Source organism: Arvicola amphibius, chromosome 14, assembly GCF_903992535.2.
Source record: "Arvicola amphibius chromosome 14, mArvAmp1.2, whole genome shotgun sequence".
Taxonomy (NCBI): domain Eukaryota; kingdom Metazoa; phylum Chordata; class Mammalia; order Rodentia; family Cricetidae; genus Arvicola; species Arvicola amphibius.
The window spans coordinates 3,174,908-3,200,545 of NC_052060.1; the positions used below are offsets into that span (position 1 = coordinate 3,174,908).

General features: G+C 49.1%; 1 protein-coding gene across 1 annotated transcript in view; it reads left to right on the top strand.

The window, feature by feature from the left end:
- The window catches only part of Nup210l (nucleoporin 210 like), a 106,260-nt gene that overhangs the window by 65,982 nt on the left and 14,640 nt on the right, over positions 1 to 25,638 (top strand). Inside the window, exons 28-31 of the mRNA XM_038311229.1 lie at positions 2,142 to 2,300; positions 11,739 to 11,830; positions 22,154 to 22,328; positions 23,742 to 23,917. Of these exons, the coding sequence (XP_038167157.1) occupies positions 2,142 to 2,300; positions 11,739 to 11,830; positions 22,154 to 22,328; positions 23,742 to 23,917 (602 nt within the window). The remainder of the gene's footprint in view (positions 1 to 2,141; positions 2,301 to 11,738; positions 11,831 to 22,153; positions 22,329 to 23,741; positions 23,918 to 25,638) is intronic.

Here is a 25,638-nt window from a genome sequence, read left to right on the forward strand (position 1 = left end):
TGCCTTAGGAACCTTCTTGCCGTCTAACGTTTTCATAACTTGTTCATTCTTCCATTACTTAGTCCTAAAGTTTATCATTTAGTCAGACAGTGGTGGCTCACGCTTTTAATCCCAGCACTTGGGAGGCAGAGGCAGGCCAGTCTCTGTGAGTTTGAGACCAGCCTGATCTACAGAGTGAGTTCCAGGACAGCCAGGGCTACACAGTAAAACCCTGTCTCAAAAAAAAAAAGTTTATAATTTAAAAGTAGAAGCAGGAAAATGTAATTTATTTATACTTCAAATGAAAGACAAAAAAATCAGGAAAAAATAATAGAAGTGATACAAGTGTCCTGTGTCATGGATTTATTTTCACCCAGGAATTTATAATTCAGTCTGGAATGACTGAAATCTCAGTTTTTCTAGATCTTTTTTTTGTTTTGTTTGCAGGGTTTCTCTGTGTGGCCCTGACTGTCCTGGAACTCACTCTGTAGACCAGGCTGGTCTCGAACTCACAGAGATTCGCCTGCCTCTCAGGCGCTGGGATTAAAGGTGTGCACCACCTCCACCTGGCTCTTTTCTAGATTTGTACATTCGCATCTGAGATTCTGCATTTTCAGAGTCTTTTTTGTTTGCTGAGGGCATTTCATGGCCTGGTTACTTCAGTTTAGCACCTCGAGGATGTTAATATTTTGGTGCCATCCATAAGCGCAAGCATGAGGCCCTGCTTTGGAACCCCAGGAGCCATGTAAAAAGTCCCAGTGTTGGGGCCTCTGGCCAGCTAGCCCAGTCCCACTGATGACCTCCAGCCTCAGTCTCAGGAAGTCAGGTGGAGAGCCATTGAGGACGGTGTCCAACATGGGCTCCTGGCTTACACACAAGGTAGACAGGGAGGAACAGCTGCGTAAGTTAGCCCGTGACCACACGTGTGTGCCCAATTCATGCGTATTTACAAACCACATTCACAGATACAGATTTTGAGCCTGGAACCCCTCGGTGGGGATGTCACGTACCGTGGGTGTCATCCAGCTGCTATAGCCCACTGCTTGGCAGCTGGATCTGGGTTGAGTACCTTGCTTTAAGGGTAGCTGACCAAACTGCCCCTCCATGGTTGCCTCTGTTCTCTGGTGGATCTGGATGGACACAGAGAAATTGAACAATACAACTTAAGACTATGTCTCTCACCAGCAGAATTGGCTCAGAAGTTAAAAGCACTCACTGCTCTTCCAGAAGACCTGGGTTTGATTCCCAACACCCACTTGTCTGTTCATAACTACCTGTAACTCCTGCTCAAGGGGATCCAACTCCCTCTCCTGGCCTCAGGGGGTACTACATGCAAATGGTGTACAGACATATATGCAGGCAAAACATTAATGTCTATAAAATTAATATTTTTCTTTGTTTATTTCTGTCATTTTTTAATTTAATTATGTATTTTATATATAGTGTATGTATGCCTGCATGCCAGAAGACGGCACCAGATTTCATTATAGATGGTTGTGAGCCATCATGTGGTTATCTGGAATTGAATGCAGGACCTCTGGAAGAACAGCCAGGGCTCTTAACCTCTGAGCCATCACTCCAGCCCTCTGTTGTTGTTTTTGACACAGGGTTTCTCTGTGTAATAGTACTGGATGTCCTGGAACTCCCTCTGTAGACCAGGTTGGCCTTGAACTCACAGAGATTCACCTGTCTCTGCCTCCAAAAGAGTTCTGGGATCAAAGGTATGAGCCACCACCTCCCAGCAATAAAAATAAATAATAAAAAATAATACTAATAAGACTGTCTCTAAGCTGGGCACAGTGATGCACTCTCTGATCCCAGAACGCTTTGGGAGTTCTACACAAATTTCACACCTTCCAAGACTATACTGTGATACCTTGTCTCAAAATTAATAAGAACAAGACTTGTAAGTTTTTGAAAATGGTTTCATGCCCGTTCCATCAGACTGCTCAGAGGCCTGAAAAAGATAGAAAAGGGGGTGGAGAGATGGCTCAGTGGTTAAGAGCACTGGCTGCTCTTCCAAAGGACCCAAGTTCAGTTCCCAGCACCCACCTGGCAGCTCACAACTGTCTGTAGCTCCAGTTCCAGGGGATCTGGCACCTTCACACCAATGGACATAAAAGTTAAATCCGCTATTTTCAGCGCATCCCTTTTCTGTCTAGGTGTCTCTGCAGCTTCCAGCAGAGAACAACTTTGCCATGGTTGTTCACACAAAAGCAGCTGGCAGAACGACGATCAAGGTCACGGTCCGCAGTGAGAGCAACTCCTTTGGGCAGTTTGAGGGGAACGTGCTGGAACTGTCTGACGAGATCCAAATCCTGGTAAGCACCTACCTAAGCCCCGCATCTGTCGATCCAGAAGCTGTTGCTGGCCACAGCTCCGGTCTGCAGCTCTAAGCACGCTCGCCTTATCACACATTCCAGAAGAAAACCCGAGTGGGGGCCCAGAGATGGCGCAGAAGCCTGGGGACCTGAATTTGATTCCTGGAGCCTACCTGAAAGAGACAGAGGTGGTGGTGCATGTCTCTAATCCTAGGGCCCCTACAGGCCCTGGGCTGGCACACACAGTGGCATGGCGGAGAGGAGAGACATATACTACTGCAGCCCTGCCAACTTCAGAAAGCTTGTAGGTGCGTGGTTGATCGGCAGTTATGATTCACCAGACAAGCTTTAATATATATATGTCAGTTTTAATAAAGGAAAGGAAAGGGAACTTACAAATCCAAGGTTCCAGCGAGGAGGGCAGGAAAACAAAGAGCAGGCGGGCCACAGGCCCGCAAGATTTTATAAGTCAATATTAGCCTAAGGGGGACACACCTAAGAGGGACACGCCTAAGAGGGACACGCCTTTAGACCAAGGGGGACACGCCTTTAGACCAAGGGGGACACGCCTTACAAAACAAGGTTTTTGGTTAGGCTTCCCCTTCATCTCCCCCTTTTGTCTAAATAAGACAGAACCAAACCAAATACAATTATATTCAATAGGAACAAATAATAAATATAAAATTACAAACAATATTAAGAAGAAACATATAACAAAAGTTTTACTAAGCATTCTATTTCAAGGAGTCTAAATAATGTAGAGGGTAACTACAATTATCTAATCTTCAACCCCATCAAAGATCTGAGAAGGGAAGTAATATTACTTAAGCAACCAGGAAGTACAAACAAGAAACTTCCAAAATGTGCAACAAATGACAGAGACAACTAACTACCTGGGCAGTCACCCAAAGTTTCGTTTTGCAATGTTGAGGCAACCAACTTTGGCTAAGGCCTAACACAACTGACATAACATTTTTCAAAGGCAAGGAACTTTTTGTAGAACTGTCCAACCCTGTCTTGGCAAGATAAGACAATCCTGTTTTTATCCATTTACGGATACTCTGAAACTCTGTCAGTGGTCGAGGTATGGGCTTTTTCTTTGCCTAAAGGCCACTTCTGCCAAGAAGAAGACAAGCTCCCAGTGGAGTGTCTTTGGTGCTCAACATTCTCTCGGGAGTAGAGTGGTGTTGCCAGGAGTGATTGTGTCTCATAAGTATCAAACTCTAGGTTAGATTAAAGGCCATGTTCTACAGCTCTTCAAAGAGGTCGAAGATTATACTATCTATACTAAATATAATTTCTATGTATCTAAAAAACCTGAAAAACAACTGTGCAATAAATGAGGACAATATCCCCAAACGTAAACAATGTCATTATACAAATAATATCAGAGGTAGAAATGTACATTGCAATATGATAAATATCTCAATATAACAATTGTTTTAAACAGAGGTAGAAGCATACTCTCATACAATAGAGGTAGAAGCATACTCACATACAATGTTCAATATACAAGAATCAACACCAATGCAATTTTCTAATAACAATAATTCACAAATACTAATCATCCCATCAAACCAGGTAATCCCCCCCCTTTTTTTTTTCATAAACACCCCTGAGTCCATATAATACCTCCCCCATCCCCTCAACCCTATACCATCTACTAAATGATGTCCCTAAACCAGAGGGCAAACTCTGTTGGGAGAGGGGGCGTCGTCCTCTAAGATTGCTTCTAGCTGACATGGGGGCGACGTTCTTCTCAGGGGGTTCCATGAAAGCAAATGATGGTAAAATTCCCAGAATAACATTTTGTCGAGGAAATTGTAACTAGCCTCTGAGTGTTTTGAGGAGGTCCGGCCAGAGTGTTGTCAAAATTGTACACCATTTGAAACTGTCTTGTGTAGTTGGTACCAAAAAAAAAAAAAAAAAAACCAAAAAAAAGTCTAATTTTAGCGCTATTAAAAACATGACGTCATAGTAACCAGGTGAAATTGATGTTGTGGGGCCCCATCTTCATCCTGGAAACTTCAAAGATTACTGAAGGAAAATTTGTTGTTTGTTACAGGAAAGGTAAACATTATCTACAAAGACATATACAGACATATATATTCGATGGAAGGTATAATAAAGACAGACAGATGAGGAAAGGCAAAGAAAGTTTATCAAGTATCATCATCATCATCATCATCATTATCATTATTATTATTATTATTATTATTATTATTACTATTATTATTCTGTCCCATTTCATGGCTCCTGACCTGAGACAGAAACTCTGAGATATCTCTTATAAACAGGCTTGGAATTGAAGAAGGACTGAGCCATAGTCCAACTCCAAAACCAGCTCTATATACATATAAATAAAGGCACAGTATATATGTAAAAAAATGTTTTATACTTACTAAACATATTCGGGTTCTGTGTTGATCCATATTAGGTTGTAACTAGTGTCCATGCATCAGTATTTAAATATCCAGGGTCCCTTAAGTTCTTTGAAGATGAGTGGTTTCCTGTGGAGATAAGAAAAGAACCCTGCTCCCAACCTATATGCTTTTCTTACCATCAGTATGATCATCATCCTTGTGAATGACTTATTTTTCTTTTCCAAGGGGCTTCTTCTCTTCAAACCGAACCTTTATTAATTTTGACGGTATCCACAATTTTTCCTCTCCTGTGGAGACAAGAGCAAAACCCCTTCCCCAACGCAGCACATCTCCTGGCTTCCACTGCGAGGTCAGCACATCCTTGAAATAAACTGGTTGATTTAATTCAGCAGACTTTTCCATTATCCAATGTCTTTCTGCAGCCGTTGTCCCCTTCTCATTAGCGTTGAGAAAATTCAAGGTTAATAAAGCACTATGTAACCTATTTCTAGGGGTATTTTCCACCCCTTTCTGTTTGTTTAACATATCCTTTATAGTTCTATTTGATCTTTCTATGACTGCTTGACCTGTAGGATTGTATGGTATACCTGTAACATGCTTAATATTGTAATAAGCAAAAAACTGTTTCATTTTCCTAGAGACATAAGCTGGACCATTATCTGTCTTTATTTGTGTAGGTATACCCATGATGGCCATAACTTCTAATAAATGAGTGATTACTGAATCAGCTTTTTCTGAGCTTAAAGCAGTTGCCCATTGAAAACCTGAATAAGTGTCAATGGTGTGGTGTACATATTTTAATTTGCCAAATTCTGCAAAGTGAAACACATCCATCTGCCAGATTTCATTCCTTTGAGTGCCCTTTGGATTAGCCCCTGCAGGCAGTGGTGTTTGGTTATAAAAAGAGCAAGTAGGGCATTTCTTTACAATTTCCTTAGCTTGTTGCCATGTAATAGAAAATTCTTTCTTCAAGCCTTTGCTATTGACATGATGTTTTTTATGAAATTCAGAGGCCTGCAGCACACTACCAATCAACAATTGATCAATTTCTGCATTACCTTTTGCTAGAGGACCTGGCAGACCCGTATGAGATCGGATGTGTGTTATATACATAGGGCAAAACCTGTTCCTGATCATGTCTTGTACCTGGATAAACAACGAGGTTAGTTCTGTATCATCAGGTATAAATTCAGCAGTTTCAATATGTAAGATTACTCTTTCTGCATATTGTGAATCAGTAACTATATTAAGCGGTTCTTTAAAATCCCTTACCACCATAAGAATGGCATATAATTCTGCCTTCTGGACAGAATCATAAGGGCTTTGTTCCACCTTACTCAAATCTTCTGATTTGTAACCTGCTTTCCCTGATTTATTAGCATCAGTATAAAATGTACGTGCTCCAGTTATCGGAGCATCACGGATGATTCGAGGGAGAATCCAAGAAGTTCTCTTTATAAAGTTAAGCCTCTTGCTTTTCGGATAGTTGTTATTGATTTCTCCCAAAAAATTAGCGCAAGCTCTTTGCCATGGTTCGTTATCTTCCCACAACTTTTTTAGTTCATCAGCAGTGAAAGGCACTATAATTTCTGCTGGGTCTATGCCTGCTAGTTGACGAAGTCTCAATTTGCCTTTTATAATTAATTCAGAGACTTTTTCCACATAAGTTTTTATTTTCTTACTTGGTTTATGTGGTAAAAAGATCCACTCTAAGATAATATCATCTCTCTGCATTAAAATTCCTGTAGGAGAAATTTTGGAAGGCAATATGACTAGAATACAACTGAGCTCTGGATTCACCCTGTCCACATGTGTCTCTTGTAGTTTCTCTTCAATCATTCTCAGCTCCTTTTCTGCTTCAGCTGTTAATTCTCTGGGACTGTTTAAGTCTTTTTCACCATCCAAGGTTTTATTTAAATGAATTATCATATCAGGTGTTATGCCAACAGCTGGTCGTAAGCTGGAAATGTCTCCTAACAACCTTTGAAAGTCATTGAGAGTCCGTAACCGATCTCTCCTAATTTGTGCTTTTTGTGTCTTAATTTTTTGCAAACCTATTTTATAACCTAGATAATTAACAGAATCTCCTCTCTGAATTTTTTCAGGAGCAATCTGCAATCCCCATTTAGGTAAAAGTATTTTTACTTCTTCAAACAGTCTTTCTAAAGTAGCCATGTTTGAATCAGATAACAGAATATCATCCATGTAATGATAAATTATCGACTTGGGAAATTGCTTGCGTATTATTTGCAATGGTTGATTTACAAAATATTGGCACAGGGTGGGAGAGTTCAACATGCCCTGTGGGAGGACGGTCCACTGGTATCTCCTTGTAGGTTGAGAGTTATTATAAGTAGGCACTGTGAAGGCAAACTTTTCTCTGTCTTTTTCTTGTAAAGGTATAGTGAAGAAACAATCCTTTAAATCAATTACTATGAGAGGCCATCCTTTTGGTAATAAAGATGGCAGAGGAATTCCAGATTGCAGAGAGCCCATAGGTTGAATAACCTTATTGATAGCCCTGAGATCTGTCACCATTCTCCACTTACCAGATTTTTTCTTAACAACAAATACAGGAGAATTCCAAGGGCTGGTAGATTCTTCTATATGTCGAGCATCTAATTGCTCTTGTACCAGCTGTTCTAAAGCCTGCAACTTTTCCTCAGCTAAAGGCCATTGCTTTGTCCATATTGGTTTCTCAGTCAACCATTTTAGAGGCAGTGCTGTTCGTATCTCTGAAGGGCCATCAATTTCTTTGCATTCTTGTACAGCCCGAACAGCCGGTTTCCGCCTTCTGTAATATCTTTTAATATTTCCCTCGGTGATATAGGCTCTAGAAGCAGCAGGAATGTTAATTTGGGTATTCCATTGCTGCAACAGGTCACGGCCCCATAAATTCACTGCAATATTGGCTACATATGGCCTTAATTTTCCTATTTGTCCTTCTGGCCCTATGCATTCAACCCATCTCGTGCTCTGCCTTACTTGAGATAGGGTTCCAATTCCCAGGAACTGAACATTTACATCCTGAAGAGGCCAATACGGATGCCAAGATTCTGGAGTAATGATACTTACATCCGCACCTGTGTCCAGTAGGCCAGTAATAAAAACGCCATTTACACACACTCTTAATTTTGGTCTTTGTTCATTTATAAAAGTCTGCCAAAATACACGTAACTCATCTTTCAGGCCATTTTTGCTTTTAACAGCAGGCATGGGGCTTTCTAATTTTCTTGACGAGGCATGTTCTCGGCAGTAACTGGAAATGACTGGACCACATTTGCCATGGGGGCCTGCGAGAGGCCCCCCATTGAGTTTCCCAGTGGCAACAGGTTGCCTTGTCTATCTCTTGTTGACCTGCACTCATTTGTCCAGTGTCTGCCTTTTCCACATCTCCTACATATACCTGAAGGCTGAGTCCTCCTACGTCTGTTATTTCTAGAAGAGGCATTATTATTATTATTATTATTATTGTTATTATTATTATTATTATTTCTGAAAATCCGTTGTCTGCAATTCCTTTTAATATGTCCCATCTTGCCACAATTAAAACATTTGGTAACTTGATGTCTCCTTTTTGCATTAGAAATTGCTTCTTCGACCCATGCTTCAGTGCCATAGTCAAATGATTCAACATTCATTGTATGTAAGACCCATTCGTCCAAGGGCGCTGATCTCATCTTTAAAGGCCCCAGGATCCTTTTACACTCCACATTGGCATTCTCATAAGCCAAAGATTCAATTATTATACGTCTTGCTTCTGGGTCAGATATCCCTATCTGTACAGCTTTAGTTAGCCTTTGTAAAAAATCACTAAAGGGTTCTCTCTGACCCTGTTTAACTCTGATATATGATTCCAGTCTCTGTCCTGGGTCTTGAACCCTGTCCCAAGCCTTTAAAGCTGCTGTAGTACATATGGATAAGGTGTGTTCATCATAATTCGCTTGTTCCAGAGGATCGGAGAAAAGTCCTTCACCTAGAATTTGATCTAGGGAGATCTCAATTCCCTTTGCTCTTTCCTGCTGTTCTAAAAGTTTAGCCTCTTGTCTGAACATGCATTTCCAATTTAATTGTGACCCACTCTCTAGAACAGCTGATACTAATTGTACCCAATCATGGGGCGTTGCCTTATTGCTTATAGACCAAGTTTTGAGCATCTCTCTAACAAAGGACGAATGTAGCCCAAAGTTCATAATGGCTTGTTTAATTTCTTTGAGATCATTCATACGGACGGGTTCCCATGTATATTCCTTGATGACTTTAGGGTTTTTGGAACCAGTCACCTTTTCTGACGTTACTATTGGAAAGGCAGGTAGAACTTTATGGAAATTATCCCGGAGAGTTTTACTCATTGACGGAGTTAAATTTTGCCTTTGTACCGTTTGCTCCTGTTCTATAATTTCCTCAATCTTTCTAATCTGCTTACTATTGCCTTCTGTAAGGCCTGGATCTCCTGTCCAGAATTATGCTCCAAGGCCTTCATGGAGGATTCCAAAACATGAAGTTTGTCCAGTAGAGTTAGTATCTCATCCTTGGATAGAATTTTCATGGCATGAATTGTGCCTTCTTGTATTGACAATCTGTCAGCCAATCTGTCATATCCTTTAGACAAAATCCGATTTTCACATTCAGCAGTTTTAATTCTCTCTGATAATGTTTCAGACAGGGACTGAAGTTTACGATCCAAATCAGCTGTTCTCTCCTCCGCAGCAATGAGTCTCTCCTTAATATCAGACTGTAGTTTTTCTAAATTTTGCTCATTTGACCGAGTCATATCAGACAAAGCCCTATTCCCTTCCTTGAGACCTTCAAACTCTTTCTTGGTGTCAGTCTGAATTGTTTTTGCAAATACCTCGACCGACTTAAAGTTGTCACTCAAAACAGTTGTGCCCTTTCTTAAGCATTCAACCTCTGTCCTAAGAATCCTGGTTTCATTCTGTAAGGACTTTATCATTTTTCTATTTTCAAACCATGTAAGGGAGAAACCAAATACGAGAAAAATTGCAAGCCCTATAAACATCCAAGTTATGGGAATATCATATGTGTCCTGTAATATTTCTACCATAGTATAATTAAATAGATTGCAGAAGCTTTCAACGGTGATATGGTCAGACATTTTTTTTTTTTTTTAATCAAAAGAAATTTTACCTGAAATGACCGTTCCCTGCCAGTAGGTCGCTAGGGCAATAACCGCTCGGCCAAACCGAGTCACACACACGTCCTTTGCTCCTTACAAGCGGGGCTGGGACAGGCTAGACTGGGAAACTGCTCTGAAGCAATCAAGAGCCCAAGGCCCAATCCTTGCCACGCAGTGTGGGAACTGGAGCTGAAGGCTCCCAAATGCCCGAGTTGGACGCCAAATGTAGGTGCGTGGTTGATCGGCAGTTATGATTCACCAGACAAGCTTTAATATATATATGTCAGTTTTAATAAAGGAAAGGAAAGGGAACTTACAAATCCAAGGTTCCAGCGAGGAGGGCAGGAAAACAAAGAGCAGGCGGGCCACAGGCCCGCAAGATTTTATAAGTCAATATTAGCCTAAGGGGGACACACCTAAGAGGGACACGCCTAAGAGGGACACGCCTTTAGACCAAGGGGGACACGCCTTTAGACCAAGGGGGACACGCCTTACAAAACAAGGTTTTTGGTTAGGCTTCCCCTTCAAAAGCTCTCCTCTCGCTTAAACTTAAAAAAACCTGTTATCCTCTGACCACACAAATACAGTGGCACATGCAAGCATGTGCCCATGTGTCTCGCACACGCATGTGTCCATGTGTCTTGTACACACACAGTAAGCGTAAACAACCCTAAGAAGGAAAAGTAGAAAAAGTGCAATTAGTGGGTAAATAAGTAAAAGACAGTCTTCCCCTTTATTTTGTCCTTGGTTCTGTGACTCGGTATAGAGACAAGGAAAGGACCCTTAAGTAGGAAGCAGAGGAGCTGGATTGTAGTGTGGTGGTTTTGCTTTTACTCTTTGGCTTTTTGGGGGGCCCACCACCCAGCTCCCAAATAAATCACACATGGAGGCTTATTCTTAGTTGTGAGTACCGGGCCTTAGCTTGGCTTGTTTCTTGCTATCTTTTCTTAATTTAAATTATCCCATCTATCTATGGTCTCAGGGCATTTATCTTTCTCTATTCCTGTATACCTTTTCTTTCCTCTTACTCCGTGTATGGTTGTGTAGCTGGGTGGCTGGCCCCTGAACATCTTCCTCCTTCCTCTCTCATTCCTAGATCCTCAAATCCCCCATCCAGATTTCTCCTCTCTGCCTGCCAGTCCCGCCTACTCCTTCCTCCCTTCTCCTATTCCTTTCCCTTACCCTTGCTCCTGCCTCGCTATAGGCCGTTCAGCCCTTTATTAGACCATCAGGTGTTTTAGACAGGCACAGTAACACGGCTTCACAGAGTTAAACAAATGCGGCATAGACAAAACCACATGCCTTAACACAATAACCCTAACACTGGATGGTGCCTCTCCTGATTTAGCATCAGAGTCTTTGCTCCCAGACCTCTGTTCAGTGAGCAGAGCTAAAACTGGGTCTTTAGTAACTTTAATCTACCACAGAGACTGTAGCTAGTGGGGTTTGCCACACGGCCAGTACTTCAGGAATAGAGCTGTGAAAATATATTTTAAATAATATATTATTTTAATAATATATAATGTATAATAATATCAATTTTAATAATAGTTTTTGGAGACAGGATCTCTCTATGTAGTCCTGGCTGTTCTGGAACTCCCTAAATAGATCAGGCTGGCCTCAAAGTCACAGACTCTGCCACATGCCTCTGCCCCCTGAGGGCTGGGATTAAAGGTGTGTGTCACGAGCCCAGGTGTAGATTGTATACTCTAAACTACCACACGCGTAGCACGTAGACTTGTGTTAGGGAGGGTGTGGAAGGCTGTTTAGAGTAATTAGAAGCCAGGCGGACTGTTGCCTCCTAGTTCCCGCAGGTTCAGCACACAGCCCCCATTGCACTGTCCTGAAACCTATGCGGATGTGAGTAAGCATTATAACCATCTCCTGAAATGAGGGGAGACCATTTTCTCCCTGTAGGTGTTTGAAAAACTCCAACTCTTCTATGCGGACTGCCAACCTGAGCAGATTCTGATGCCTATGAATTCTCAGCTCAGGCTCCACACCAACAGGTAAGGAAGAAGAGTGGGTTCTGACATGAGGGAACCCCAGTAAGATGTCACACACAGGGGCAGGATGCTGGGGCGGGGGGGGGGAGCAGCTCATCTGGACACCACCCTGCAGGCCACTGGAATACAGACTACAAAACTGTCCTCTGACCTCCTCTGTCCGGACATCTGACTCTCTCTCTCTCTCTCTCTCTCTCTCTCTCTCTCTCTCTCTCTCTCTCTGTCTCTGTCTCTCTCTCTCTCACACACATACCTTCTGATAAATGATACTCAGTTTATAAAGATGCTTAGAGCACAAGCCCGATGACCTGAGTTCAATCCCAGAACCAAGGGAAAAGCAAGATGTGGGCCATCTGGCTTGAAGTAGGAAGTGCAGCAACAAAAACATGAGGCCCCATCTCAGCAAGGAGGCAAGTGCACACCTGCACACACACATTTATAATAATTTTAAAAACATTTTAAAAATTCAAATTGAATATGGAAAGAGCTACCTGTATTGATATTTCATTTGTATTTTAATAAATAAAGCTTACCTGAAGATCAGTGAGTAAAACAGCCACCCTGGTCAGTTAGCCTTAGAGACCAGGGAGTGGTGACACACGCCATTTGTAGACAGAAGATTCTGTCCCACCCAGTCCTGCAGCCATTCAGTCTCAAATAAACACACACTTACATTAATTTTAAACTGTTGGGCCTATTAGCCCAGGCTTATTACTAACTAGCTCTTACAACTTAAATTCACCCATAATTCTTGCTTATGTTGAGCCAGCATGACTTGGTACCTTTTCTCAGTAAGGCATTCTCATCTTGCTTCCTCTGCATCTGCTGGTGACTGACTCTCTGCCTTTCCTCTTCCCAGAATTCTCTTAGTCTGGTTGCTCCACCCATACTCACTCCGTGGCTGCTGGCCCATCAGTGTTTTATTAAGTCAGTACAAGTGACAAATCTTCACAGTACACAAGAGCATCATCCCACAGCAGCTACCATTTACTCTCAAGTGATTTTTCTAATCTGAAATTTTTCAAAGATGAAATAATTTGTACAACATAAAAATAACCAAAAGGCTCACTTATTATTGCATGTATATGTGTGTGAGAGTGTGTACGAGTGTGTGTATATGTGTGTGTGAGTGAGTGTGTGTGTGTCTGTGTCCAGGCACGTGCCGAGGTAGCATGTGGAGGACTTCAGCAGTCAGTTCTCTTTTGCTGATGGGATCCTAGGATCAAACTCAAGGTGGGCTTTTGTGACAAATACTTTTACCCAATTTTTATTTCAACTCCTTATGAGGGTGACCATGGCCTCCTGCTGTTCCTGTTTCTACCTCCTCAGTGCTAGGAGTACAGGTGTGTGCAGCCATGCCTGACTTTCCACGTACGTGTTAGGGAGAGAGTCTCAACATCTTGGTCCCCCTCCCCAGCTCCCTAAGTGTATACCACTACACCTCATGTGTTTTTGCTCTCTGACTATTGTGAATATTGGTGCTGTGGACATTCATATATGAGTGTTTGTTTCAATATCTGTTTTCAGTTATTTTGTTCTAATATACAACAGGGTTTGTTTCTTAAAGAGAATAGCATAGGCCTAGGATTAGTGGTTCACGCCTGTTGTCCCAGCATGCAGGGAGGTAGAGACATGGGCTGGCTAATTATATGGAAACTTGACACAAGCTAGAATCATCTGAGAGGAGGGGCCCTCATTGAGAAATGCCTCTGTACAGTCGGGCTGTAGGCAATCCTGTAGGACATTTTCTTATTTAATGATTAATGCAGGAGGGCCCAGCCCATTGTGTGTGATGCCATCCCTAGGATGGTGACCCTGGGTTCTATAAGAAAGCAGGCTGAACAAGCCATGGGGAACAAGCCAGTAAGCAGCTCCTCTCCATGGCCACTCTGCATCAGCTCCTTCCTCCAGGCTCCTGCCCTGCTTGAGTTCCTTCTCTGCCTTCCCTCAATAGTGGACTCTTGCTGAAAATGTAAGCCAAATAAACATTTTCCTCCCCACATTGCTTGTGGTCAAGGTGTAGGCCTCACAGCAACAGAAACCTGAGAAAAAACAGGAAGGTCGGGAATTCAAGGTCATCCTTGGCTACTTAGGAAGTTTTGTTTTGTTGTTTTTGTTTTGTTTTTTGATTTGTTGTTGTTGTTGTTATTGTTGTTGTTGGAGATTTTCTGTGTTGGGGTTTTTCTGTGTAACTTTGGAGCCTGTCTTGGAACTCGTTCTGTAGAACAGGCTGGCCTTGAACTCACAGAGATCCGCCTGACTCTGCCTTCCAAGTGCTGGGATTAAAAGGTATGTGCCTCCACTCCCAGCTTCTCCATTTTTATAATAAGGTTAAAAATGTAAAATTTTTAAGAATAAAAACAGAAGCTGGGCAGAGTGACGCATGACTTTAATCCCAGCACTCGGGAGGCAGAGGCAGGCGGATCTCTGAGTTCGAGGCCAGCCTGGTCTACAAGAGCTAGTTCCAGGACAGGCTCCAAAGCCACAGAGAAACCCTGTCTTGAAAACAAAAACAAAAAAGAATAAGAACAAGGAAGAAAAGGAGAAGGGGAAGAAGAGGAGAGGGTAGTAAAGTGGGAGAGGAAGGGAAAAGTTGGAAAGCCCAAGCCTTAGCCATGGCTGCCTTTTCCTGAGGAGCAGACAACATGGAGAATGTACACAGTGCCAGAGCGCAGACTCCAGCGGTGGTCCTCCAGGCTGTCTGTCTGTCTGCTCAGACTCCAGCGGTGGTCCTCCAGGCTGGCTGTCTGCTCAGACTCCAGCGGTGGTCCTCCAGGCTGTCTGTCTGTCTGCTCAGACTCCAGCGGTGGTCCTCCAGGCTGTCTGTCTGTCTGCTCAGACTCCAGCGGTGGTCCTCCAGGCTGTCTGTCTGTCTGCTCAGACTCCAGCGGTGGTCCTCCAGGCTGTCTGTCTGTCTGCGCAGACTCCAGCGGTGGTCCTCCAGGCTGTCTGTCTGTCTGCTCAGACTCCAGCGGTGGTCCTCCAGGCTGTCTGTCTGTCTGCTCAGACTCCAGCGGTGGTCCTCCAGGCTGTCTGTCAGTCTGCTCAGACTCCAGCGGTGGTCCTCCAGGCTGTCTGTCTGTCTGCTCAGACTCCAGCGGTGGTCCTCCAGGCTGTCTGTCTGTCTGCTCAGACTCCAGCGGTGGTCCTCCAGGCTGTCTGTCTGCTCAGACTCCAGCGGTGGTCCTCCAGGCTGTCTGTCTGTCTGCTCAGACTCCAGCGGTGGTCCTCCAGGCTGTCTGTCTGCTCAGACTCCAGCGGTGGTCCTCCAGGCTGTCTGTCTGTCTGCTCAGACTCCAGCGGTGGTCCTCCAGGCTGTCTGTCTGCTCAGACTCCAGCGGTGGTCCTCCAGGCTGTCTGTCTGTCTGCTCAGACTCCAGTGGTGGTCCTCCAGGCTGTCTGTCTGTCTGCTCAGACTCCAGCGGTGGTCCTCCAGGCTGTCTGTCTGTCTGCTCAGACTCCAGCGGTGGTCCTCCGGGCTGTCTGTCTGTCTGCTCAGACTCCAGCGGTGGTCCTCCGGGCTGTCTGTCTGTCTGCTCAGACTCCAGCGGTGGTCCTCCAGGCTGTCTGTCTGTCTGCTCAGACTCCAGCGGTGGTCCTCCAGGCTGTCTGTCTGTCTGCTCAGACTCCAGCGGTGGTCCTCCAGGCTGTCTGTCTGTCTGCTCAGACTCCAGCGGTGGTCCTCCAGGCTGTCTGTCTGTCTGCGCAGACTCCAGCGGTGGTCCTCCAGGCTGTCTGTCTGTCTGCTCAGACTCCAGCGGTGGTCCTCCAGGCTGTCTGTCTGTCTGCTCAGACTCCAGCGGTGGTCCTCCAGGCTGTCTGTCTGTCTGCTCAGACTCCAGCGGTGGTCCTCCAGGCTGTCTGTCTGTCTGCTCAGACTCCAGCGGTGGTCCTCCAGGCTGTCTGTCTGTCTGCTCAGACTCCAGCGGTGGACCTCCAGGCTGTCTGTCTGTCTGCTCAGACTCCAGCGGTGGTCCTCCAGGCTGTCTGTCTGTCTGCTCAGACTCCAGCGGTGGTCCTCCAGGCTGTCTGTCTGTCTGCTCAGACTCCAGCGGTGGTCCTCCAGGCTGTCTGTCTGCTCAGACTCCAGCGGTGGTCCTCCAGGCTGTCTGTCTGTCTGCTCAGACTCCAGCGGTGGTCCTCCAGGCTGTCTGTCTGCTCAGACTCCAGCGGTGGTCCTCCAGGCTGTCTGTCTGCTCAGACTCCAGCGGTGGTCCTCCAGGCTGTCTGTCTGTCTGCTCAGACTCCAGCGGTGGTCCTCCAGGCTGTCTGTCTGTCTGCTCAGACTCCAGCGGTGGTCCTCCAGGCTGTCTGTCTGTCTGCGCAGACTCCAGCGGTGGTCCTCCAGACTGTCTGTCTGTCTGCTCAGACTCCAGCGGTGGTCCTCCAGGCTGTCTGTCTGTCTGCTCAGACTCCAGCGGTGGTCCTCCAGGCTGTCTGTCTGTCTGCTCAGACTCCAGCGGTGGTCCTCCAGGCTGTCTGTCTGTCTGCTCAGACTCCAGCGGTGGTCCTCCAGGCTGTCTGTCTGCTCAGACTCCAGCGGTGGTCCTCCAGGCTGTCTGTCTGTCTGCTCAGACTCCAGCGGTGGTCCTCCAGGCTGTCTGTCTGCTCAGACTCCAGCGGTGGTCCTCCAGGCTGTCTGTCTGTCTGCTCAGACTCCAGCGGTGGTCCTCCAGGCTGTCTGTCTGCTCAGACTCCAGCGGTGGTCCTCCAGGCTGTCTGTCTGTCTGCTCAGACTCCAGCGGTGGTCCTCCAGGCTGTCTGTCTGTCTGCTCAGACTCCAGCGGTGGTCCTCCAGGCTGTCTGTCTGTCTGCTCAGACTCCAGCGGTGGTCCTCCAGGCTGTCTGTCTGTCTGCTCAGACTCCAGCGGTGGTCCTCCAGGCTGTCTGTCTGTCTGCGCAGACTCCAGCGGTGGTCCTCCAGGCTGTCTGTCTGTCTGCTCAGACTCCAGCGGTGGTCCTCCAGGCTGTCTGTCTGCTCAGACTCCAGCGGTGGTCCTCCAGGCTGTCTGTCTGTCTGCTCAGACTCCAGCGGTGGTCCTCCAGGCTGTCTGTCTGCTCAGACTCCAGCGGTGGTCCTCCAGGCTGTCTGTCTGTCTGCTCAGACTCCAGCGGTGGTCCTCCAGGCTGTCTGTCTGCTCAGACTCCAGCGGTGGTCCTCCAGGCTGTCTGTCTGTCTGCTCAGACTCCAGCGGTGGTCCTCCAGGCTGTCTGTCTGTCTGCTCAGACTCCAGCGGTGGTCCTCCAGGCTGTCTGTCTGTCTGCTCAGACTCCAGCGGTGGTCCTCCAGGCTGTCTGTCTGTCTGCGCAGACTCCAGCGGTGGTCCTCCAGGCTGTCTGTCTGTCTGCTCAGACTCCAGCGGTGGTCCTCCAGGCTGTCTGTCTGCTCAGACTCCAGCGGTGGTCCTCCAGGCTGTCTGTCTGTCTGCTCAGACTCCAGCGGTGGTCCTCCAGGCTGTCTGTCTGTCTGCTCAGACTCCAGCGGTGGTCCTCCAGGCTGTCTGTCTGTCTGCTCAGACTCCAGCGGTGGTCCTCCAGGCTGTCTGTCTGCTCAGACTCCAGCGGTGGTCCTCCAGGCTGTCTGTCTGCTCAGACTCCAGCGGTGGTCCTCCAGGCTGTCTGTCTGTCTGCTCAGACTCCAGCGGTGGTCCTCCAGGCTGTCTGTCTGCTCAGACTCCAGCGGTGGTCCTCCAGGCTGTCTGTCTGTCTGCTCAGACTCCAGCGGTGGTCCTCCAGGCTGTCTGTCTGCTCAGACTCCAGCGGTGGTCCTCCAGGCTGTCTGTCTGTCTGCTCAGACTCCAGCGGTGGTCCTCCAGGCTGTCTGTCTGCTCAGACTCCAGCGGTGGTCCTCCAGGCTGTCTGTCTGTCTGCTCAGACTCCAGCGGTGGTCCTCCAGGCTGTCTGTCTGTCTGCTCAGACTCCAGCGGTGGTCCTCCAGGCTGTCTGTCTGTCTGCTCAGACTCCAGCGGTGGTCCTCCAGGCTGTCTGTCTGTCTGCTCAGACTCCAGCGGTGGTCCTCCAGGCTGTCTGTCTGTCTGCTCAGACTCCAGCGGTGGTCCTCCGGGCTGTCTGTCTGTCTGCTCAGACTCCAGCGGTGGTCCTCCAGGCTGTCTGTCTGTCTGCTCAGACTCCAGCGGTGGTCCTCCAGGCTGTCTGTCTGTCTGCTCAGACTCCAGCGGTGGTCCTCCAGGCTGTCTGTCTGTCTGCTCAGACTCCAGCGGTGGTCCTCCAGGCTGTCTGTCTGTCTGCGCAGACTCCAGCGGTGGTCCTCCAGGCTGTCTGTCTGTCTGCTCAGACTCCAGCGGTGGTCCTCCAGGCTGTCTGTCTGTCTGCTCAGACTCCAGCGGTGGTCCTCCAGGCTGTCTGTCTGTCTGCTCAGACTCCAGCGGTGGTCCTCCAGGCTGTCTGTCTGTCTGCTCAGACTCCAGCGGTGGTCCTCCAGGCTGTCTGTCTGTCTGCTCAGACTCCAGCGGTGGTCCTCCAGGCTGTCTGTCTGTCTGCTCAGACTCCAGCGGTGGTCCTCCAGGCTGTCTGTCTGTCTGCTCAGACTCCAGCGGTGGTCCTCCAGGCTGTTTGTCTGTCTGCTCAGACTCCAGCGGTGGTCCTCCAGGCTGTCTGTCTGCTCAGACTCCAGCGGTGGTCCTCCAGGCTGTCTGTCTGTCTGCTCAGACTCCAGCGGTGGTCCTCCAGGCTGTCTGTCTGCTCAGACTCCAGCGGTGGTCCTCCAGGCTGTCTGTCTGCTCAGACTCCAGCGGTGGTCCTCCAGGCTGTCTGTCTGTCTGCTCAGACTCCAGCGGTGGTCCTCCAGGCTGTCTGTCTGCTCACACTCCAGCGGTGGTCCTCCAGGCTGTCTGTCTGCTCAGACTCCAGCGGTGGTCCTCCAGGCTGTCTGTCTGCTCAGACTCCAGCGGTGGTCCTCCAGGCTGTCTGTCTGTCTGCTCAGACTCCAGCGGTGGTCCTCCGGGCTGTCTGTCTGTCTGCTCAGACTCCAGCGGTGGTCCTCCAGGCTGTCTGTCTGTCTGCTCAGACTCCAGCGGTGGTCCTCCAGGCTGTCTGTCTGTCTGCGCAGACTCCAGCGGTGGTCCTCCAGGCTGTCTGTCTGTCTGCTCAGACTCCAGCGGTGGTCCTCCAGGCTGTCTGTCTGTCTGCTCAGACTCCAGCGGTGGTCCTCCAGGCTGTCTGTCTGTCTGCTCAGACTCCAGCGGTGGTCCTCCAGGCTGTCTGTCTGTCTGCTCAGACTCCAGCGGTGGTCCTCCAGGCTGTCTGTCTGTCTGCTCAGACTCCAGCGGTGGTCCTCCAGGCTGTCTGTCTGTCTGCTCAGACTCCAGCGGTGGTCCTCCAGGCTGTCTGTCTGTCTGCTCAGACTCCAGCGGTGGTCCTCCAGGCTGTCTGTCTGTCTGCTCAGACTCCAGCGGTGGTCCTCCAGGCTGTCTGTCTGTCTGCTCAGACTCCAGCGGTGGTCCTCCAGGCTGTCTGTCTGCTCAGACTCCAGCGGTGGTCCTCCAGGCTGTCTGTCTGTCTGCTCAGACTCCAGCGGTGGTCCTCCAGGCTGTCTGTCTGTCTGCGCAGACTCCAGCGGTGGTCCTCCAGACTGTCTGTCTGTCTGCTCAGACTCCAGCGGTGGTCCTCCAGGCTGTCTGTCTGTCTGCTCAGACTCCAGCGGTGGTCCTCCAGGCTGTCTGTCTGTCTGCTCAGACTCCAGCGGTGGTCCTCCAGGCTGTCTGTCTGTCTGCTCAGACTCCAGCGGTGGTCCTCCAGGCTGTCTGTCTGCTCAGACTCCAGCGGTGGTCCTCCAGGCTGTCTGTCTGTCTGCTCAGACTCCAGCGGTGGTCCTCCAGGCTGTCTGTCTGCTCAGACTCCAGCGGTGGTCCTCCAGGCTGTCTGTCTGTCTGCTCAGACTCCAGCGGTGGTCCTCCAGGCTGTCTGTCTGCTCAGACTCCAGCGGTGGTCCTCCAGGCTGTCTGTCTGTCTGCTCAGACTCCAGCGGTGGTCCTCCAGGCTGTCTGTCTGTCTGCTCAGACTCCAGCGGTGGTCCTCCAGGCTGTCTGTCTGTCTGCTCAGACTCCAGCGGTGGTCCTCCAGGCTGTCTGTCTGTCTGCGCAGACTCCAGCGGTGGTCCTCCAGGCTGTCTGTCTGTCTGCTCAGACTCCAGCGGTGGTCCTCCAGGCTGTCTGTCTGCTCAGACTCCAGCGGTGGTCCTCCAGGCTGTCTGTCTGTCTGCTCAGACTCCAGCGGTGGTCCTCCAGGCTGTCTGTCTGTCTGCTCAGACTCCAGCGGTGGTCCTCCAGGCTGTCTGTCTGTCTGCTCAGACTCCAGCGGTGGTCCGCCAGGCTGTCTGTCTGCTCAGACTCCAGCGGTGGTCCTCCAGGCTGTCTGTCTGCTCAGACTCCAGCGGTGGTCCTCCAGGCTGTCTGTCTGTCTGCTCAGACTCCAGCGGTGGTCCTCCAGGCTGTCTGTCTGCTCAGACTCCAGCGGTGGTCCTCCAGGCTGTCTGTCTGTCTGCTCAGACTCCAGCGGTGGTCCTCCAGGCTGTCTGTCTGCTCAGACTCCAGCGGTGGTCCTCCAGGCTGTCTGTCTGTCTGCTCAGACTCCAGCGGTGGTCCTCCAGGCTGTCTGTCTGCTCAGACTCCAGCGGTGGTCCTCCAGGCTGTCTGTCTGTCTGCTCAGACTCCAGCGGTGGTCCTCCAGGCTGTCTGTCTGTCTGCTCAGACTCCAGCGGTGGTCCTCCAGGCTGTCTGTCTGTCTGCTCAGACTCCAGCGGTGGTCCTCCAGGCTGTCTGTCTGTCTGCTCAGACTCCAGCGGTGGTCCTCCGGGCTGTCTGTCTGTCTGCTCAGACTCCAGCGGTGGTCCTCCGGGCTGTCTGTCTGTCTGCTCAGACTCCAGCGGTGGTCCTCCGGGCTGTCTGTCTGTCTGCTCAGACTCCAGCGGTGGTCCTCCGGGCTGTCTGTCTGTCTGCTCAGACTCCAGCGGTGGTCCTCCGGGCTGTCTGTCTGTCTGCTCAGACTCCAGCGGTGGTCCTCCGGGCTGTCTGTCTGTCTGCTCAGACTCCAGCGGTGGTCCTCCGGGCTGTCTGTCTGTCTGCGCAGACTCCAGCGGTGGTCCTCCAGGCTGTCTGTCTGTCTGCTCAGACTCCAGCGGTGGTCCTCCAGGCTGTCTGTCTGTCTGCTCAGACTCCAGCGGTGGTCCTCCAGGCTGTCTGTCTGTCTGCTCAGACTCCAGCGGTGGTCCTCCAGGCTGTCTGTCTGTCTGCTCAGACTCCAGCGGTGGTCCTCCAGGCTGTCTGTCTGTCTGCTCAGACTCCAGCGGTGGTCCTCCAGGCTGTCTGTCTGTCTGCTCAGACTCCAGCGGTGGTCCTCCAGGCTGTTTGTCTGTCTGCTCAGACTCCAGCGGTGGTCCTCCAGGCTGTCTGTCTGCTCAGACTCCAGCGGTGGTCCTCCAGGCTGTCTGTCTGTCTGCTCAGACTCCAGCGGTGGTCCTCCAGGCTGTCTGTCTGCTCAGACTCCAGCGGTGGTCCTCCAGGCTGTCTGTCTGCTCAGACTCCAGCGGTGGTCCTCCAGGCTGTCTGTCTGTCTGCTCAGACTCCAGCGGTGGTCCTCCAGGCTGTCTGTCTGCTCAGACTCCAGCGGTGGTCCTCCAGGCTGTCTGTCTGCTCAGACTCCAGCGGTGGTCCTCCAGGCTGTCTGTCTGCTCAGACTCCAGCGGTGGTCCTCCAGGCTGTCTGTCTGTCTGCTCAGACTCCAGCGGTGGTCCTCCAGGCTGTCTGTCTGTCTGCTCAGACTCCAGCGGTGGTCCTCCAGGCTGTCTGTCTGCTCAGACTCCAGCGGTGGTCCTCCAGGCTGTCTGTCTGCTCAGACTCCAGCGGTGGTCCTCCAGGCTGTCTGTCTGCTCAGACTCCAGCGGTGGTCCTCCAGGCTGTCTGTCTGCTCAGACTCCAGCGGTGGTCCTCCAGGCTGTCTGTCTGCTCAGACTCCAGCGGTGGTCCTCCAGGCTGTCTGTCTGTCTGCTCAGACTCCAGCGGTGGTCCTCCAGGCTGTCTGTCTGCTCAGACTCCAGCGGTGGTCCTCCAGGCTGTCTGTCTGCTCAGACTCCAGCGGTGGTCCTCCAGGCTGTCTGTCTGCTTTAAAGTTTTAGTTTTCTAAGAGCCAAGCTAGGCCAGAGTTCACTCTATGGACTAGGCTGGTTGCAAACTCAGAACAATCCTCTTTTTCAGCCGCCAGTGCTGGAGGTGTAGTGAGCCAGCACCCATCTTAGCCCTGTCGGTCGTCACCGGCTTCCGTCTGGTCAGACAGCCCAGAGTGTGCCCACTTGTTCTGTTTGTCTCCTAGAGAAGGCGCAGCCTTCGTGAGTTCCCGTGTTCTCAAGTGTTTCCCGAATTCCTCAGTCATTGAAGGAGATGGGCACGGGCTGCTGAGATCTGGGGCCATTGCGGGCACTGCAGTGTTAGAAGTCACTTCTATAGAACCTTTTGGGGTCAATCAGACAACCATAACTGGAGTCCAGGTGAGTCCGGGACTAACCCAATAAAATAATGGGGTCCATAATATAGCTCAGGAGTGGAGCGTTTGCCTAGCGTGCAGAAACTCTGGATCTGATCCTAGCCCCTCAGAAACCCTACAAGTAAATAAATAAGTATAACTAAGTAGGTGGAAGGTCCTGGCGCTGAAAGGCGGCAATGTCCTCCCGAGAACTAGGCGCTTCTCTGGAAGACAAGGAAGCCTCTAAGAGCAGCTTCAGGGCAGCATAATGGAGGGACGGTACGGCCCTGAAGAGAGGGATCAGCCTCCCGTTAGTGTGGCAAGAGCAGAGCACAGAACTCCTTCTACCAGAGTCTGCTTTTGAAGCTGGGTGTCGTGGTGACTTCAAAGTTCAAGGCCAGCAGGGGCTACGGAGTGAGACTGTGTCTCAAAGACTTTGTATAGAATTAAACATTTTAGGGTGGAAAGAGGTTTCAGAATGCTTCTTGGCCTTCCGGCTAAGATTAAATGTAGAAAAGGCCTCAGAGGCATGTTAATCTAACAAGAATCTTTTAGACATTAGATATATACTATATTCCAGCCCATGTATAGTCCTGCTGTGTGCAGTCCTCTTCTTACTGCTTTAAGACCTGTACAGGGTGCATATAATTGAGACGGAAGCCGAGACCCAGAACTACACAACGCTATGAAGTGACAGAACTAGGGTCGAATTGTGTTTCTTACTGCAGCGCAGCCTTCACACCACAGGGAGAACGAGCCGTGTTCCTGACAGCCATGTAGTGATAGGTCCCAAGTACTTCCCTCTTCACCTGACAGTTTGGATAATGAAGTAGCCATTGCCTGCGCCATTGTAGCCTTCGCCACAAGCCTGTCAAGTCCAAAGCTCTTTCCTGAAAAGGAATAGGGCACGGGTACAAGCCTGAATTCAGATCCTCGTAACCCACAGAAGGGTTCAGTGCAGAGTGCAAGCATGTGTAATCCCAGTAGCCCACAAGAAATGGGAGGCAGAGACTGGAGAAAGTCTAGAAGCCCAAGGGCCGGCTGGCCTGACTCACACAGCAGTGAGGAGGCCTGGTCAAGATCGGAAGGCAGGGATCAACAGCAGACAGCCGTGCTCTGCTCACACACACACACACTGCCACACACACACATACATTGCCACACACACACACTGCCACACACACACATACTGCCACACACACGCACACACTGCCACACACACACATACTGCCACACACACGCACACACTGCCACACACACGCACACACTGCCACACACATACTGCCATACACACAATACTGCCACACAAATGCCACACACACACACACACACACACACACGCATGCATGGCTTGTGACCTTGACTACAGGTTGTAGGTGTGACAGCAGTCCTTTTCCAAAGCTTCAGTCCCTGGATCAGTGGGTTTTGTCTCCCGCAGGTAGCACCAGTGACGTACCTTCGAATGAGCAGCTACCCCAAGCTGTACACAGGCCAAGGAAGGACCCTATCAGCCTTTCCCTTGGGCATGTCTCTCACCTTTATTGTTGAGTTTTATAATAACATTGGAGAGAAATTCCACACCCACAATACTCGGCTTTATATGGCTCTAAACAGGTATGGAGGTGAGGGGTGTTGGGCCATGTTGGAAGCCTTCAGTTAAGGGCGTGTCCGACAGCAGTTTCAGCGGGCATCTCTTCACTTGGAATTTGGAATCTGGCTTCTATTTTTTCACTCAAAATTAAAGCCTGAGCCATGTGCCCATGTGCAATGGTACATCCCTCTAATAAGGAATGTAAAGTGGGAACCATCTCAGATGCAGAGCCAGCCTGGGCTCCACCATAGCAGAGAGTTCCAGGCTAGTGTGGGCCAGAGTGGACCCTGTTTTAAGGCAAAGGGGCTGAGGGATGACCAGGGACATAGCTAAGAGACAGAACCACTCCTAACATGTGCAAAGCACTTGGTCTCATCCTCAGCAACACACACACACACACACACACCCTCTCTCACTCTCTTTCTCCGCCCCTCCACCCCCACATACCGCCAGAACAGTTAAAAAGTAATATTGTCAGCTGGGCTTGGTACCTGTAATCACAGTCCTTAGAAAATCGACCTAGGAGAATTGTCATAAGGTCAAGGGAGCTCCAGGCCAGCCTGGACAACAAACTGAAACTCTCTCCAAAAACAAAGTGGGTAGAGATGGCTCAGCAGTTCAGCGTGCTGATAGCACTTACAGAAAGCCGCGTTCAGTTCCCAGCCCAGTTCTAAGAGATCCAACGCCCTCTGGTGTCTCTGAGGATATACACACACATAAAACAAATTTTTCTTTGTTAGTTTTTCAAGAGAAGGTTTCTCTGTGTAGCCCTGGCTGTCCTGGAACTCACTCTGTAGACCAGACTGTACTCAAATTCACAGAAATCCACCTGCCTCTGCCTCCCGCCCCGTGAAACATAACAATGTTTACAAGAAAATATTGTCAGTCAGGCTTAGTAGTACACTCCTTTGATCCCAGCGCTCAGGAGGCAGAGACAACAGGTGGGTCTATGCGAGTACAAGGTCAGTCTGTCCTACACAGCAAGACTGGGCTTCCGAGGGCTCCATAGTAAGAACCTGTCTCAAAAACAAAAGAAAACTGGTAATTAAGGAAGTTTCCGCTGGGCAGTGGTGGTGCAAGCCCTTAATGCCAGCACTCAGGAGTTCCGGGCCAGCCTGGTCTACAGAGAGAATTCCAGGACAGGTTCAAAAGCTACAGAAAGGCTGGGCGGTGGTGGCGCACGCCTTTAATCCCAGCACTCGGGAGGCAGAGGCAGGCGGATCTCTGTGAGTTCGAGGCCAGCCTGGTCTACAAGAGCTAGCTCCAGGACAGGCTCTAGAAACTACAGGGAAACCCTGTCTCGAAAAACAAAACAAAACAAAACAAAACAAAGCTACAGAGAACCCTTTCTCAAAAAAAATTTTTTTGCAGCAGTAAGGAGGTTAAAACAGAAGGATTAAGACCAGACTGGGTCACATAATAAAACTTTCAAGAAAAACCAAAGAACATAAAGAACTAAGCATGGAGAGGTAGAGGTCATCTTGAGCTACATACAGGAGCACGGAAAGCCTGGATTTCATGAGACCCTCTCTCAGGAAACAGGACCAGGGAGGTGGCTCAGCAGGTCCTGGCGGCCAGACCTGATGGCCTGAGTTCAACTTCCAGGTCCCAAATCATAGAAGGACAGAACTGATCCCTCAAAAGTTGTCCTCCACCTGCCACACATGTGCTGTGGCATACGTGTGCCCATCACGCACAAAGAGAATTTTATTTTATTTTTTTTAATTTATTTATTATGTATACA